General features: G+C 44.1%; 1 protein-coding gene across 5 annotated transcripts in view; it reads left to right on the top strand.

The window, feature by feature from the left end:
* ece2b (endothelin converting enzyme 2b) overlaps positions 1-17946 on the top strand; it is a 65790-nt gene that overhangs the window by 30396 nt on the left and 17448 nt on the right. For all 5 annotated transcript variants that reach the window (XR_002879798.2, XM_024014260.2, XM_024014262.2 and 2 more), the window contains 6 exons: positions 7676-7820; positions 8103-8318; positions 13944-14068; positions 15800-15946; positions 16253-16318; positions 17487-17675. Coding sequence is in view for 4 of the 5 variants with exons in the window: in XM_024014260.2 (XP_023870028.1) it covers positions 7676-7820; positions 8103-8318; positions 13944-14068; positions 15800-15946; positions 16253-16318; positions 17487-17675 (888 nt within the window). In the remaining variant the exon portion in view is untranslated. The remainder of the gene's footprint in view (positions 1-7675; positions 7821-8102; positions 8319-13943; positions 14069-15799; positions 15947-16252; positions 16319-17486; positions 17676-17946) is intronic.

Below are 17946 nucleotides of genomic sequence, written 5' to 3'. Positions count from 1 at the left end.
CAGTAGTTGTCGAGGGTACAGCAAGTCAGCACCTCAGAAGTAAATGTCAGTTGGCTTTTCATAGCCGATCATTAAGAGTATCTCTACCGCTCCTGCGGTCTCTAGAGAGTTGAAAACAGCAGGTCTGGGACAGTAGCACGTCCGGTGAACAGGTCCGGGTTCCATAGCCCATGCAGAACAGTTGAAACTGAGCAGCAGCACGGCAGGGTGGACTGGGGACAGCAAGGAGTCATCATGCCAGGTAGTCCTGAGGCATGGTCCTCCGAGAGAGAGAAAGAAAGAGAGAAAGAGAGAATAAGACAGGAGAAGTACTCCAGATATAACAAACTGACCCTAGCCCCCGACACATAAACTACTGCAGCATAAATACTGGAGGCTGAGACAGGAAGGGTCAGGAGACACTGTGGCCCCATCCGATGATACCCCGGACAGGGCCAAACAGGAAGGATATAACCCCACCCACTTTGCCAAAGCACAGCCCCACACCACTAGAGGATATCTTCAACCACCAACTTACCATCCTTGAGCAGGAATGGAGGAGGTCTTTATCCTAGTGAGATTGCTAAGGCGAACACCGCCATGTTTAGTTTTGCCCAACCTAGGTCGAGGCACAGACACGGTCTCATTGGGGATAGCTGAGCTGACTACACTGACTGTGCTAGTGGCAGACTCCACTAAGCTGGCAGGCTGGCTAACAGCCTGCTGCCTGGCCTGCACCCTATTTCATTGTGGAGCTAGAGGAGTTAGAGCCCTGTCTATGTTGGTAGATAAGAAGAGAGCACCCCTCCAGCTAGGATGGAGTCCGTCACTCCTCAGCAGGCCAGGTTTGGTCCTGTTTGTGGGTGAGTCCCAGAAAGAGGGCCAATCTACAAATTCTATCTTTTGGGAGGGGCAGAAAACAGTTTTCAACCAGCGATTGTGTTGTGAGACTCATCACTCCCCCTAACTGGGAGGGGGCCAGAGACAATTACTCGATGCCGACACATCTTTCTAGCTCATTTACACACTGAAGCTATGTTGGTGACCTCTGACTGTTTCATCCTAACATTGTTGGTGCCGACGTGGATAACAATATCTCTATACACTCGCCAGTTTTAGCTTTAGCCAGCACCATCTTCAGATTGGCCTTAACGTCGGTAGCCCTGCCCCCTGGTAAACAGTGTATGATCGCTGGATGATTCGTTTTAAGTCTAATACTGTGGGTAATGGAGTCGCCAATGACTAGGGTTTTCAATTTGTCAGAGCTAATGGTGGGAAGCTTCGGCGTCTCAGACCCCGTAACGGGAGGAGTAGAGACAAGAGAAGGCTCAGCCTCAGACTCCGACTCGCTGCTTAATGGGGAAAACCGGTTGAAAGTTATCCTGGCACCACATGGCCAGGTCTCTGACCTCCTCCCTATAGGCTGTCTCATCGTTGTCGATGATCAGGCCTACCACTGTTGTGTCGTCAGCAAACTTAATGATGGTGTTGGAGTCGTGTTTGGCCACGCAGTCATGGGTGAACAGGGAATACAGGAGGGGACTAAGTACACACTCCTGAGGGGCCCCTGTGTTAATTAAGGATCATTGTGGCGGATGTGTTGTTGCCTACTCTTACTACCTGGGGGTGGCCCGTCAGGAAGTCCAGGATCCAGATGCAGAGGGAGGTGTTTAGTCCTTGACAGTTGGTCCGCGCATGCTTTGAGTACACGTCCTGGTAATCCGTCTGGCCCAGCTGCTTTGTGAATGTTATCTGTTTAAAGGTTTTGTTAATATCGGCTACCGAGAGCATTATCACACAATCATCCAGAACAGCTGGTGCTCTTATGCATGCTTCAGTGTTGCTTGCCTCAAAGCGAGCATAAAATACATTTAGCTCGTCTGGTAGGATTGCGTCACTGGGCAGCTCGCATCTGGGTTTCCCTTTGTAGTCCGTAATAGTTTTCAAGTCCTGGCACATCCGGCGAGCGTCAGAGCCGGTGTTACGGATACAGGTATTCTGTGTGTATCCTGTGTGTATTTCTTTTCTCTCCTTCTCCCCTACTCACAGGTGACAATCATCATTCCCCAATCAGTCATCAATCAGTCGCTAATCGGAAGACACCTGCTCCTTTTCCCTTACCCAATCACAGTCCCTTTCCCTTGGTTTAAAAACCCTGTCAGTTGTGTTCTCTAGAGCTCAATCTCTCTGTAAATGCCATATGTTGTAGATCTCTTGTGTGGTTTAGGATACATGTCATTTTGTCCCCATTTGTGGTGGGAAAAGGGGGTAACCAGACAGGTCGCCCATGGGCATACACTACCCGTAGGTAAACTCTGTTAAATACACTAGTTAGACCTGGGCGGACCACCCACTGTATTTTTGGTTAGTTAGTTAGCTGTTGGTGAAGTAGGCTAGTCTAACTTAGGGGTATTTTTGGATACTTATTATTTCTTTCCTTGGGTCCAGCTCAGCCCATTTTCCTGCCCCCCTTTACCGTGTGTTTAGAAATAAACCCTGAGTGTTTGACGGTAATTAAGTTGTCTGTGTCATTTCGTTCTCACCGTTACTTTGTCACTGTTACACTTTGCGTGAGTTATGTTACGGGTCTCGTTACCATCCCCCCTAGACTGTCGGGCCAAAGGGATTCGTAACAGCCGGTGTAGTAGGATTCAATCTTAATCCTGTTTTGACGCTTTGCTTGTTTGATGGTTCGTCTGAGGACATAGCGGGATTTCTTATAAGCGTCCGGATTAGTCTCCCGCTCCTTGAAAGCGGCAGCTCTACCCTTTACCTCAGTGCGGATGTTGCCTGTAATCCATGGTTTCTGGTTGGGGTATGTACGAACGTTCACTGGGGGACGATGTCATCGATGCACTTATTGATGAAGCCATTGACTGATGTGGTGTACTCCTCAATGCCATCAGAAGAATCCCGGAACATATTCCAGTCTGTGCTAGCAAAACAGTCCTGTAGCTTAGCATCTGCTTCATCTGACCACTTCTTTATTGACGAGTCACTGGTGCTTCCCGCTTTAGTTTTTGCTTGTAAGCAGGAATCAGGAGGATAGAATTATGGTCAGATTTGCCAAATGGAGGGCGAGGGCGAGCTTTGTACACGTCTCTGTGTTTGGAGTAAAGATGGTCTAGAGTTTTTTCCCCTCTGGTTGCACATTTAACATGCTGGTAGAAATTAGGTAAAAAGGATTCCCATTTTAAGTTTCCCAGCATTAAAGTCCCCGGCCACTAGGAGCACAGGCCTCTGGATGAGCGTTTTCCTGTTTTCTTATGGCCTTATACAGCTCATTTGTAACGTCCTGACCAGAGTTCTTATGTGTTTTGCTTGTTTAGTGTTGGTCAGGACGTGAGCTGGGTGGGCATTCTATGTTGTGTGTCTAGTTTGTCTGTTTCTGTGTTCAGCCTAATATGGTTCTCAATCAGAGGCAGCTGTCAATCGTTGTCCCTGATTGAGAATCATATATAGGTGATTTGTTTTGTGTTGGGATTTTGTGGGTGGTTGTTTCCTGTGTCAGTGTTTGTGCCACACGGGACTGTGACGGTTAGTACGTTTGTTGTTTTGTATTTTGTCTAGTTTTCTTGTCATTAAATCATGGAAACTTACCACGCTGTACATTGGTCCTCTGATCCTTCTCGCCTCTCCTCGTCTGAGGAGGAGGAAGAGCTAGACTGCCRTTACATCATTGAGTGTGGACTTAGTGCCAGCATCAGTTTGTGGTGGTAAATAGACAGCTACGGAAAATATAGATGAAATCTCTCTTGGTAAATAGTGTGGTCTACTGCTTATCATGAGATACTCTAACTCAGGCGAGCAAAACCTCGAGACTTCCTTAATATTAGATTTTTTGCACCAGTAGTTGTTTACAAATATACACCGACCGCCACCCCTTGTCTTACCGGAGGCAGCTGTTCTATCTTGCCGTTGCAGCGTAAACCCCATAAGCTGTATTTTATCTGTGCCATTGTTCAGCCACAACTCTGTGAAATATAAGATGTTACAGTTTTTAATATCCCGTTGGTAGGATATTCGTGATCGTAGCTTGTTTATTTTGTTATCCAATGATTGTACGTTAAATTGCTAATTTACATTTTCAAGCAAGTTATCATAATCTTCGGGCAACCAAAAAATATTCCTGGTTTGCCCTGTTGGGAATTGCCTTTCAGACTTAAATGTCAATCTCTGAGTCACATATAATACCCCCATTTAAGCGACTTACATTTAGTGCATTCGTCTTAAGACGGTTAGGTGGGATAACTACATATCTCTGTCATAGCTTTTTTTTTTTTATAATGTAATTACTATCTGCAAATCCAGTTCTAGTAATTTTATTTATATTTTTAACTCCCCAGCTGAGACCGGGGTTCAATCCCCACATCCACCCTTCCTAAGTGCAAACAATGTCCTTTTTTAAACTTTTGACATTTTCTTAAACTACACTAAACTACACTATACTTCATAGTAGTCCCTCATGAAAGACTGACTGCCAAATCGAGAGCTGGCCTGTGCTCTTGCAAAATTGTATTCTCTGTGAACTTTCTCAATTGTATTCGAGATGAACTTTATAGTGATATTTCATTCATTAGAAAGTCGCTCGGAAAGAGGTATGGAGGGTTAAAAATATATATACAGTGCATTCAGAAAGTATTCAGACCTATTCACTTTTTCCACATTTTGTTACGTTACAGTCATATTCTGAAATTGATTTTTTTTTAAACCCTATTTTTTTTTTTAGGTTCAAGTGCATTCTGTTTCCATTGATCATCCTTGAGATGTTTCTGCAACTTGATTGGAGTCCACCTGTGGTAAATTCAATTGATTGGACATGATTTGGAAAGGCACACACCTGTCTATATAAGCAGTGCTGTAAAGTATGTTGTAAATGACTATTGTAGCTGGAAACGGCTGATTTGTTATGGAATATCTACAGTTGAAGTCGGAAGTTTACATTCACCTTAGCCAAATACATGTAAACTCAGTTTTTCCACAATTCCTGACATTTAATCCTTGTAAGAATTCCCTGTCTTAGGTCAGTTAGGATCACCACTTTGTTTTAAGAATGTGAAATGTCAGAATAATAGTAGAGAGAATTATTTATTTCAGCTTTTATTTATTTCATCACATTCCCAGTGGGTCAGAAGTTTACATACTCAATTAGTATTTGGTAGCATTGCCTTTTAAATTGTTTTACTTGTGTCAAAGATTTCGGGTAGCCTTCCACAAGCTTCCCACAATAAGTTGGGTGAATTTTGGTCCATTCCTCCTGACAGAGCTGGTGTAACTGAGTCAGGTTTGTAGGCCTCCTTGCTCGCAAACGTTTTTTCAGGTCTGCCGACAAAATGTCTATAGGTTTGAGGTCAGGGCTTTGTGATGGCCATTCGAATACCTTGACTTTGTTGTCCTTAAGCCATTTTGCCACAACTTTGGAAGTATGCTTTGGGGTCATTGTCCATTTGGAAGACCCATTTGCGTCCAAGCTTTAACTTCCTGACTGATGTCTTGAGATGTTGCTTCAATATATCCACATCATTTTCCTCCCTCATGAAGCCATCTATTTTGTGAAGTTCACCAGTCCCTCCTGCAGCAAAGCACCCCCACAACATGATGCTGTCACCCCCATGCTTCATGGTTGGGATGGTGTTCTTCAGCTTGCAATCCTCCCCCTTTTTCCTCCAAACATAACAAAGGTCATTATGGCCAAACAGTTCTAATTTTGTTTAATCAAACCAGAGGACATTTATCCAAAAAGTACGATCTTTGTCCCCATTTGCAGTTGCAAACCGTTGTCTGGTTTTTTTATGGTGGATTTTGAGCAGTGGCTTCTTCCTTGCAGAGCAGCATTTCAGGTTATGTCGATACAGAACTCGTTTTACTGTGGATATAGATACGTTTGTACCTGTTTCCTCCAGCATCTTCACAAGGTCCTTTGCTGTTCTGGGATTGATTTGCACTTTTCAAACCAAAGTACGTTCATCTCTAGGAGACAGAACACGTCTCCTTTCTGAGCGGTATGACGGCTGCGTGGTCCCATGGTGTTTATACTTGTGTACTATTGTTTGTACAGATGAACGTGGTACCTTCAGGCGTTTGGAAATTGTTCCCAAAGATGAACCAGACCTTTTTTTCTAAGGTCTTGGCTGATTTCTTTTGATTTTCCCATGATGTCAAGCAAAGAGGCACTGAGTTTGAAGGTAGGCCTTGAAATACATCCACATGTACAATTTTCCAAGCTGTTTAAAAGAACAGTCAACTCAGTGTATGTAAACTTCTGACCCACTGGAATTGTGGTACAGTGAATTATAAGTGAAATAATCTGTCTGTAAACAATGGTTGGGAAAATGACTTGTGTCATGCACAAAGTAGATGTCCTAACCGACCTGCCAAGACTATAGTTTGTTAACAAGAAATGTGTGGAGTGGTTGAAAAATGAGTTTTAATGACTCCAACCTAAGTGTATTAAATTCCGACTTCAACTGTACATTGGCGTACAGAGGCCCATTATCAGCAACCATCACTCCTGTGTTCCAATAGCATTTTGTGTTAGCTAATCCAAGTTTATAATTTTAAAAGGCTAATTGATCATTAGAAAACCCTTTTGCAATTGTGTTAGCACATCTGAAAACTGTGGTGCTGACTAAAGAAGCAATAAATAGACTAGTTGAGTATCTGGAGCATCAGCATTTGTGGGTTCGATTACAGGCTCAAAATGGCCAGAAACAAATAACTTTTTTCTGAAACTCGTCAGTCTATTCTTGTTCTGAGAAATGAAGGCTATTCCATGTGAGAAATTGCCAAGAAACTGATGATCTCGTACAATGCTGTGTACTACTCCCTTCACAGAACAGCGCAAACTTTCTCTAACCAGAATATGAAGAGGAGTGGGAGGCCTCGTAGCACAACCGAGTAAGAGGACAAGTACATTAGAGTGTCTAGTTTGAGAAACAGACACCCCACAAGTCCTCAACTGGCAGCTTCATTAAATAGTACCCGCAAAACACCAGTCTCAACGTCAACAGTGAAGAGGCGACTCCGGGATGCTGGCCTTCTAGGCAGAGTTGCAAAGAAAAAGCCATATCTCAGACTGCCCAATAAGAAGAAAAGATTAAGATGGGCAAAAGAACACAGACACTGGACAGAGGAACTCTGCCTAGAAGGCCAGCATCCCGGAGTCGCCTCTTTTTAATTAAAATGTAACCTTTATTTAACTAGGCAAGTCAGTTAAGAACAAATTCTTATTTACAATGACGGCCTACCGGGGAACAGTGGGTTAACTGCCTTGTTCAGTGGCAGAACAACAGATTTTTACCTTGTCAGCTCGGGGATTCGAGCACTAGGCTACATGCCGCCCAATTATGGGGTATTGTGTGTGGATTGATGAGGGTGAAAAACTATTTTATCCATTTTAGAATATGACTTGAACGTAACAAAATGTGGAAGAAGTCAAGGGGCCTGAATACTTTCCGAATGCACTAGATATATTTATTTAGACAGTATGCAAATCAGAAGGGGATACAGGCAGGTGGGGAAAAAACGGTGGGAAGGGATTGAACCCCGGTCTCCGATRGGGAGATTTGGATATGTGACATGTGCCGGGAGTGTTAGAACTTCACCACAGCTCTGCACGAATGGACTTGACTATGTCTGTGATACATGTGATGTCATCCCATCCTCTCTTCTGTCTCTGGCTCATGTGTTTCCACAGGTTGGCTTTCGGAAGGGCGGCATCCAGCTCCTCGGTCCCCTGGGCAGGAGGACGCAAATGGAGGTAGTGCTGGCTGGTGTGCTGCTCTGCTCTCTCCTCGCCCTGTTCGGATGTGCTGTCACGCTGGGCATGCGCTACAACACAGGCGAGGCCTTTGGTTACACGCACGGACACAAGCGCACAAGCACACAAGTGTTATGTCTTATAATAAGGCTTATAATATGTTATGTCTCTCTGTGTATCAACATTTCAGCTGGCTGGTGTTTAGCATTATCGTTATGAGTGATTATTAAGACATTATGGAGTCATACATGCTTGTGAAAAAAAGTCTTGTTAACTTCCATTATAACCACATCATAAAGCATTATACTGTACCAGCAGGCTTTTTAAAGCATCATAGAATTCTGTTTTTCTACCTTGTAACCAGACCCAGCGCGGAGCCTGTGTCTGACTGAGGCCTGTATTACGGTGGCCAGTAAGATCGTAGAGGCCCTGGACCGCAGCGCTGACCCCTGCCATGACTTCTACCAGTACGCCTGCGGGGGCTGGGTACGCAAGAACCCTCTCCCTGACGGACGCTCTCGTTGGAGCACCTTCAACAGCATCTGGGACCAGAACCAGGCTCTCCTCAAACACCTGCTGGGTGAGTTGTTTGTACACAATACACAGACACAGTGCATACTGTAAACATACCACACTATTTCATGACAATGTTGAGAGAGTGTTGGCAATTTTTTATTTTATTTTTTTATTTTATTTAACTAGGCAAGTCAGTTAAAACCAATTCTTATTTACAATGACGGACTACACCGGCCAAACCCGGATGACGCTGGGCCAATCGTACGCCACCCATCACGGCCGGTTGTGATAAAGCCTGGAATCGAACCAGGGTGTCTGTAGTGACACCTCAAGCACTGAGATGCAGTGCCTTAGACCACTGCGCCACTCAGGAGCCCAAATGTGTTAACAGTGTTGTCGGGGACAGGCGAGAGTTCATAAACCGGGTCCAAAACAGTACCAGATGAAGGGCAGTCTCAAGGGCAGGCCAGGCAGGGGTTCAGTAACCAGATCAGAGTCCAAACAGTACAAGGGGATAGGCAGGCTTGAAGACAGAACAGGCAGAGTGGTCAAGCAGGCGGGTACGGAGTCAGGACAGGCAAGGGTCGAAACCAGGAGGACTAGAACCAAAAGAGACTGGGGAAAAATAGGAGCAAGGAAAACTGTTGGTTGACTTGGCAAACAAGACGAACTGGCACAGAGAGACAGGAAACACAGGGATATATACACCGGGGATAATAAGTGACACCTCGAGGGGGTGGAGACAATCATAAGGACAGGTGAAACAGATCAGGGTGTGACAGAATGCACATACTGTCTTTATCATTGAATGAGTCAGTCACTGGAACGTTTAGAACACTAATTTCCTCATATTGTATAATATGTGTCTCCCTTTTTTGTAGGCCTAGATTAGATGGTTGCATTCAAGACAAGGTCGTTTTTCTTGATCTCAGTTTGTCAGTATCAGCAGAGTAGGACTACGCTGTTATTTTTGTAGAATGCCTATTATTAAAGATTCGGATAGTGTCTCCAGACATGTAAAGTGTCGTAGAATTGCACAAAATGTGTTTATAAAAGCCACATTTTTTTCCCGAATCCTCCTAAAACTGTTTTCCTCTAGCTGGTGTTAAGCTGCTTCCCCGAACATGGAACTCACGTTGTGAGACGTTGTGTAGCCTATTTCATTATGTTTGTTTACTGTCGGACTCGGACAGTCAGCCTGTTTCTTTCAGTGGTGTTGACAGTAATTATAACTTGTGTAGTTGCGCTGCCTACTTGGCAATAGGCCTAATAACGGGCTTGTTTCCCAAGGGAACTTTGTGGTCACATTTATCCTGTGTTATGTGTTAAATTATGCAATGTGATTGCACAAATTTTCACTTAAATATGTCAGGGTATTTTTGCTGGAAAATGTTGTCCCAGTCACTTTTACTCATGCACAGCCACACAGCAATTTCTACCTACACCACTGGACCAGGCTAGTCAGCATCTATAGTGCTGTGTGGTTTTTGAGGCCAGCTGAATCAGCTTGTCTTGCTAAGTGGGCAGACCAGGGATGTGTTCCAAATGGCACCCTATTCCCTTTATAGTGCACTACTTTTTTACCAGGGCCCTTGTGCACTATGAAGGGAATGGACATAACCTAGACCTGGGGCTGAGGGCCACGCACAGTGCAGTTCTGGTAAATACCTTGCTGCTTCCGGTGCATGCAGAACTTTATGCTCCATCGAATGTTGAACTAAAACTATTCAGTACTGGGATGCCAGTCTCACTCCACTATACCAGGGGTTACTGTGACCCTGTTTGTTCCCCTTCAGCCCTACTAACGGGAGAGCCACTAAAGCTTAACGAGCAAGTGTTTAAGTGTGTGTGTGTGTGTATGTTTGTATGTGCATGCGTGCATGTGTGTATGCTTGTGTGTATACTTGTGTGTGTGTACCAGAGGTTACTGTGACCCTGTTTGTTCCCCTTTAGCTGCCCTACTAGCAGGAAAGCCACTGAAGCTTAATGAGGGAGTGTGTATGTGTGTGTATGTGTGTGTGTGTGTGTGTATGCTTGTGTGTGCGTGCATGTGTGTATACTTGTTTGTGCTTGTGTGTATATCCGTACAGTTAACAATATTATGCTTGTCCGAATGTGATTGTGTTAGCGATTCAGAAGAGAGATATGGCTTTCTCCCAGTAGTCTGTTTTGATGCAGCTTGTCAACGGTGTCTTTTTGTTCGACCACACAGAGAAAAAACAAACAGGACTAAATTAACTGTGCGCTGGTGTAGAATTACCCCTCATCAACAACAGTCAGGAAGCAGTGCCAGTCTAATGCCGTGTCCCAAATTGCTCCCTATTTAGTGCACTACTTTTGAATAGGGTGCCATTTGGGACGTAACCTGAGTTGTCTTCTCAGCAAAGTGTGTGTTGTCCTCTCAGTGAAGTGCGTGTGCGTGCTTGCGCGTATGTGCATGCGTGCGTACGTGCTTGGGTACGTGCCTGTGTGTATGTTCTGCTGCTAACTTACTGGCGGAATATTCCAGCTCTGAGTCATTTAATTTAATCATGTCTGCAACCATCTGTGAGATGGACCAGAGCATCCTTTGAGGTCACACCCATTTAAAAAAATGTTTTGTATTGTTGACAAAAGGGCATGAGTTATAGCTTCTGTATGATAATTAGTTGATCTGTTCTGCAGCATTGGCCGGTCATATAACATCCAAGATGGCGTAGCAGTCAGACATCTTTTGTCTTCATCTTGTCCCGTATATACAGTATATCTTTATATATATAATTTTATATATTTTTTCATATTTTTCTTAACCCCAACTTCAACATACTCTCCTGCAAATCGCCTCACCCAATGTGGTATGGATCTGCTATTTTCTTGACCTCAGAACCGCAAACCCCAACAGAAGCTAGCCAGCTAACTAACTACTAGCTAGTAGTAAGCTAGCCACTGCTAGCGGTCATCAGCTAACCTCTAGCCAGGACAACTCCTGTCTGTACAGTGAGTTTCAACCCAGAGCTTACCGGAMTCCTTTTTCTCCATACCACCAAATTCCTACTGCAAGCTCTGAACCTCTTCACCTCGATCACCGTGGCTAGCTAGCTGCTATCCGATTGGCTTCTCCTGCTAACGTCCCTGTCCCGAAGCAAGCACCAATTAGCCTGGAGCTAGCCTATGCTACGCCCATCTCCCGGCTAGCTGAAGAGGACCATGTTCTGCCTGCGGCTATGGAACCCTGACCTGTTCACCGGACGTGCTACCTGTCCCAGACCTGTTGTTTTCAACTCTCTAGAGACAGCAGGAGCGGTAGAGATACTCTTAATGATCGGCTATGAAAAGCCAACTGACATTTACTCCTGAGGTGCTGACTTAATGCACCCTCGACAACTCCTGTGATTATTATTATTTGACCATGCTGACCATGCTGGTCATTTATGAACATTTGAACATCTTGGCCATGTTCTATTATAATCTCCACCCGGCACAGCCAGAAGAGGACTGACCACCCCTCATAGCCTGGTTCCTCTCTAGGTTTCTTCCTAGGTTTTGGCCTTTCTAGGGAGTTTTTCCTAGCCACCGTGCTTCTACACCTGCATTGCTTGCTGTTTGGGGTTTTAGGCTGGGTTTCTGTACAGCACTTTGAGATATCAGCTGATGTAAGAAGGGCTATATAAATAAATTTGATTTGATTTGATTAGCCACTCCTTGAGATACAATACCTATTTTGCCAATTCGCCTGGACCCCTTGTATTGCCGATACGGAGCCCCGCCGATCCAACTTGTCTGAACTACCAACGTAATCCGCCCGAGGTTTTTTTTCAACTGGCTCCTTCGTCGCGACATCCCCTGAATGCCCATCTGCTAGCCGCGGACCGCTAGCTATCTAGAGCATACCGGACTGTTGGCTGTAGTGGTCCATCAGTCAATTTCTTTGGCTACTATTCCTATTTTGCCAATTGGCCTGAACCCTTTTACTGCACGGACACCTGCTGATCCAGCACGACTGGTCTTCCGACGTAACCGCATGAGGGGGCTACAACAACAGACTTCTTCCGTCGCTGTGGAGATGGAGACGAGCATGTGACTAAAAAAAAACTATCCTACCAAAACTATCCTGTCTTCGATCTCCTCCTCTCATTCTCTTAACACCTTTCCTCGTGTTTTTTACTCACTTGTTTCACATCTACATTTCCCCTGTTGGTAGCACTCTAAAGCGTTCTGCTTCAAACCCCTAACTTCCTGTGTCTTTCCCGTTCTCTCTACCTCTCCCTCTGCCTCTCTGTCTCGTTCCCTTTCCCTCTCTCTCTCTGACTCTCTCCCATCTCGCTCTTTCTCTCTCTCCCTCTATCTCTGTCTTTGTCTCTATCTCCATTTCCTTCTCTATGGATCTTCAGTGTTTATTTTTTCCATTGAAACAGATGAAGGCTGCACACTAAAAACAAATGGTTCTATATAGTGCCAAATAAGGGTCTTTGGCTTGTAACCATAGCAGATCCCTTTTTGTTGCTATGTGGAACCTTTTTTGTTGTTGAAGGTTCTATAAATACCCATACTCATTAGGTTCTAAATGGTTTAATAGCCATATTATATTGTTACAATTCCATAGGTTTCATTATTATGTTTATTAACCAGTTGAATCAGGTGTGCTAGCTCTGGAACGGCTGGGGGTCCCTGAGGAGAGAATTGAGAGCTACTGACTTAGTCAACCTTTCGAAATGAACACAAGGCCATACGTGAGTCGTTCACAAGACACCATCACTGGCCATAGTCATATACTGTATGTATGTGTGTGCGTGTCCCAACCGGCCCACAGCGGTCATGGTCCAATCCCCCAGCTCCTTAACTGTCAGAACAGTCAGCCATGGTTCAACAGCGGTTTAACTGTCCATGACGTCCTGTTATTTGCTTCAAACCTGTTCTCATCTCCTGTCATGGTAAATCACTTGCACTGTTACATTTTTTTTTTTTTAAGTTGATTTAATTAATTATTATTTAGTAACTGGTTCCACAGCCTTTTTCAGTTTACTTAACTTTTCGGTCATTGTTACCTGAACTCAGCATTCCAATCTTCTTGCTACGCCAGTATCACTGTGTCTATTACTTTTTTCACCTGCATTTCTACACTTTGCACTTCAAAGTAAGTCTCAGGTCTGTTAAGTACACTCAAGAAAAACAATTGTGTTTATCATAGTGATAAAGGAGTAACATTAAAACAGAACCCTAAAATAACTCAATCAAATCAATGATGAGAGACATGGTTACTGGCACAGACATGGTTGAATAGCAGGATGATCAGATCAAATCCCAGATGGACATATTGAATAATAATGACTCTATAAATGAGAATGCACAATGTCAGCATGTGTCAAATATGCATGTTGAAAACATTGTATTGTAAACGCACTGTGGTTGTCCCTATCAAATTTTTCTCAAAACCTACCTTTTCTCAAGTTGGATCTAAGTTTGGGCCAACTAAAYATTTTAAGTTCAGTTAACACTTTGACTGAAAAGTTGAATAAACTTAACAAGGCTGTGGAACCAGTTAATAAATAAATATTAGTTGAATCAACTAGATATTTTTTTTTACAGTGTATAATAGAAGGGAATGAGAGGTCTTGTCTCTGCCTCACACAATCACATTAGCCTCTGTTCTCCTCCTCCTCATCCATATTTTCCTCTTATTCCCTCCCCCTCTTTTCCCCTCCTTCTTTAGAGAACGGCACGTTCAACTCCAGCAGCGACGCCGAGAAGAAGGCCCAGTTCTACTACATGTCCTGCCTCGACGAGCAGCACATCGAGGAGCTGGGAGCCACGCCTCTCATTGACCTCATTGCAAAGGTCAGCTTGATTTGCTCTCTGGGGCCTGCTGGGTAGGCAGAGTTCGCCCTTCAGAAACATGAAATGGTTCAAATTTGCTCCCTGGGCCTGGCAGAGTTCTAGGCGGAGTTCTACCTTCAGAGACATGAAATGGTTCAAAATGGGAGCACTTTGTCTTCCCGGCGCTAATGCTACTGAATCAAGTGTACCTACCGCCAACAGCGCGAAACAAATAAAAAAAACAGGAATGCAAGGCTTATAAAAAAAAAATATGTTTTAAGGAAATGTTTGGTGATCGACTAGGAATGCGTTAGAGATTGACCGGTTGGTGACCACTGCTCTAGGCCTTGCCTACACCTATCCAGTGCTTTTCCATTTGTGGGGAGTAGTGAACAAGAGCACACTTCAGGAGGAAGGAGATATTATTGGGACACAACCAACCACGCACTCCATGTAGCCTTGAAGGTAGTAATGAGCGATGAACCAACATTTTAGTTCAGTTTTTTTCTGAATCCAATGCACCATTTCTCCAGAGAGAAATCAAGTCATTCATGAGATAAATCTAGTCAATAACTATTTGAGACGCTGGGCTGAGGGGAATTGTAGTTTTCAATAAGCAAATAGACGTGGTAATTAACTACTATGACGCCAGTTTTTTAGGCTCAGAGATGAATACACTTTTACGCCAGCCACATTCTACGTTAGGTTAGATACACATAGACCGCATGAGAGAGGAATGTACACAACACAACAATTAGAGAGATAGATTATGCCTTATCTACTTTGAAGAACTAGTAAAAATGATTGTCAGACAGTTCTGCAGCTTAGGCAGACTAGCCTAGCTACATAGGATGACTCAAGACATTACAGTATGGGGAGCACAGAGATAACATTGTCTGTCTGTTTGGCTGCTACTGCCTGAGCAGAGGTGAGATGATGACTTTAAGGAAAGTGAAATTATATTTTTTATTGATGTCTACCCATTGTGTAGGTACCTGACAGAGACAATAGAATATTTAATGTTTTGGCAATTGAATGTTCACTATTTTTGGCTTTGGAATTGTCGTTAAAAATCATGATTAAAAAAAGTTACAAAAATCAAAAACGTGATTAAAAGAAATGTAAGAAGAAAGGAATGAAGAAAGAAATAGCAATAAATTCACTGTCTCCTTTGTAATCTGCATTTTGATGAGAACTGAAGTGATGGACTGACTGGCTGCTGCTGCCTGTGTGTATGCTGTCAGCAGCAATCCATCCCATCCATCAATCCATATCTGTTTGTCAGTTATGATTTGAAGAAATAGCTGGTCTGGACTTTTTCACTTTTCCAGTCTTGTGCWACTGCGTCATCAAGTCCTTGTTCCAAACTCTGCTTAGGATGGGCCTTGAAAAATTCACACCCCATCCTGCTACTCAGATTCTGTGACAAGACGCCATTTATCTGACTATACTATTTTAATGTGTGTGTGTTTTGTCTTTAAATTGACAAAAGTGGTGCCATTAATCGGAAGAAAATGCTATACTATAATGTAGAGATATCAAAATGCTCCGGGGTGACGTTTTTTCCCTAGGTATAGGTCTAGGATCAACTTCCCTTCCCCAATCCTGACCTTAAGCATTAGTGGGGGGAAATGCAAAACTGACCCAAAAACAGCATCTAGGGGCAACTTCATCTTATACCAATAAAAATAATAATAGATTTATCTCTGTCTGAGCTTGTCGTCCCTCTGTTTTGTCTGTGTGTGTTTGCAGACAGGGGGCTGGAACATAACAGGGCCCTGGGAGAAGGACAACTTTATGGAGGTGCTGAAGACAGTGTCGGGCCCCTACCGTGCCCAGCCCTTCTTCACCATCGGCGTCAGCGTGGACCCCAAGAACTCCAACAGTAACGTCATCCAGGTCAGCTGCTCTGGCTCTTTTGAAATGAAAATACATGTACTAGCACACACACACATAAACATGCATAGACACAGACAGACCCACCCACACACACACAGACACATTTAATCTTTTTTATACGGTGGTATGGTTCCCCTTTTGCTCTTTCCTGAGTCATAAACTAAACTGTCGGGATTCAATTGTTTTAGAAGGGACATATTCTTTTGAGTATATTGTCGAATATGATAGTGAATGGACTCTGCACACTGCAATTCATTCTCCCTTATGATTAGTGTGTTTGCTCACCTGTTGATACATTTCCGCCAGGTGGACCAATCGGGGCTCTTCCTCCCCTCGCGAGACTATTACCTCAACAAGACAGCCAATGAAAAGGTGAGTCAAGTTTGGTGGCTGGAAGGGGTGAGCTGGGTGCGGGCCAGCCAACTGGGTGCGGGTCTTTTCCTACCTTTGGCTGTCAACATGAGGTACCGTAATAAATTAACATATATTAATGTCACAGGAGGCTGCTGAGGGGAGGACGGCTCATAATAACGGCTGGCATGGCATAAATGGAATGGCATCAAACGCATGGAAACCATGTGTTTGACGTGTTGGTTTACATTCCGTTGATTCCATTCCAGCCATTACTATGAGCCTGTCCTCCCCAATTAAGGTGCCACCGGCCGCCTGTGATTACTGTAAAATACAACACCTTTATTATCCCAAGCGTTGGGAATTTAGTTTGGCATTTCAAGCATTTCAATTTCAAACACAAAATATCATGTCGTACTGTCTGTAGAAGATGGCCGCTTCCCCTCCTGCTGTATCTGCACAGGCTTCCGTGGCGGGGGTAGCTCGCATCATGCGTTATCTGTTTATCTAAATGTTGACGTGTATATATTGTTGTTCCATTCTACTTTCCCCTCCACATAGCCTGTCACAAATCGCTCTGAAACATACCAGGTATATTTTACCATAACTGGCTGAGAGAATAGTAGTGGTCACTTTACAATGAACTAGAAAGACTGAAACCTTCTGCAGAAATAAAGCCAGCGGCAGGTGTTTCATTTTGATAGCTCTCATTCTCTTGTGACTGTACCACACCAGAGTAGAGCCAACTTTGACTAACCAATGGTGTTTCACTAGGAAAAACTCACCCTAGTTATAGTTATAGTCACTGTAGCCAGTGTTTTTTCTGATCAGGTCATGTGGTCAAGAAAAACTCCTGGCCCTACTCTAGTCTGCAGCATTACCCAGGGGTGGCCAACCCTCCTCTTGGAGACTAGATGTGCAGTCTTTTGTTCCAGACCTACTATGACACTTGTGATTAAGCTAATCAAGGCTCTAAGGCAGCCGCTGATTAGAATCAGGTGTGTTAACACTAATTAGAGCAGGGCTAGAACAAAATCCAGGTGAAGGGTTTGGAATGGAAAACAAAAAAGGGCATTTATCATTGAACAAGTTCAGATGGTACCTACCCGTTTTGCTCTGTTTCGGACCGTTGTCTTACATTTGGTGGTGACTGAACACGACCCTGAGCTTATCCTGTATCCATTCCCAGGTGTTGAAGGCGTACCTGGAATACATGGTGGAGCTGAGCATGCTGTTGGGTGGGGATAAGAACTCCACACAAAGCCAGATGCAGCAGATCCTGGACTTTGAAACGGCGCTCGCCAATATCACAGTACCGCAGGACGAACGTCGAGATGAGGAGAAGATCTACCACAAGATCACCATCGCCGAGCTGCAGGTGCGTCTGTCGGGTGGGGGTTACGAAGAGAGAGAGCATGTGGGCTTCCATGTGCAAGCAGTTGCTTGGACGTGAGTATGTATGAGAGAGAGAAAGGGCAAGAGAGGTACATACAGTATGTGAGGTGGATTTTATGTGGATTTTTTGTGAGGCTTTAAAGCCTCTCGGAGTTGACTCTTATTCAATTACAGTCTGTTCCCACTTTTTCTCCTGCCTCCATTAGTTTCAAAACATGCATGGCTTTTTCTCGCAGCCTCTCCCACACCAACTC

This window comes from Salvelinus sp. IW2-2015, linkage group LG22, assembly GCF_002910315.2.
Source record: "Salvelinus sp. IW2-2015 linkage group LG22, ASM291031v2, whole genome shotgun sequence".
NCBI classification, from domain to species: Eukaryota; Metazoa; Chordata; class Actinopteri; order Salmoniformes; family Salmonidae; genus Salvelinus; species Salvelinus sp. IW2-2015.
The sequence above is the reverse complement of the archived record's forward strand: the minus strand, read 5'-3'. Positions and strand labels throughout refer to the sequence as shown.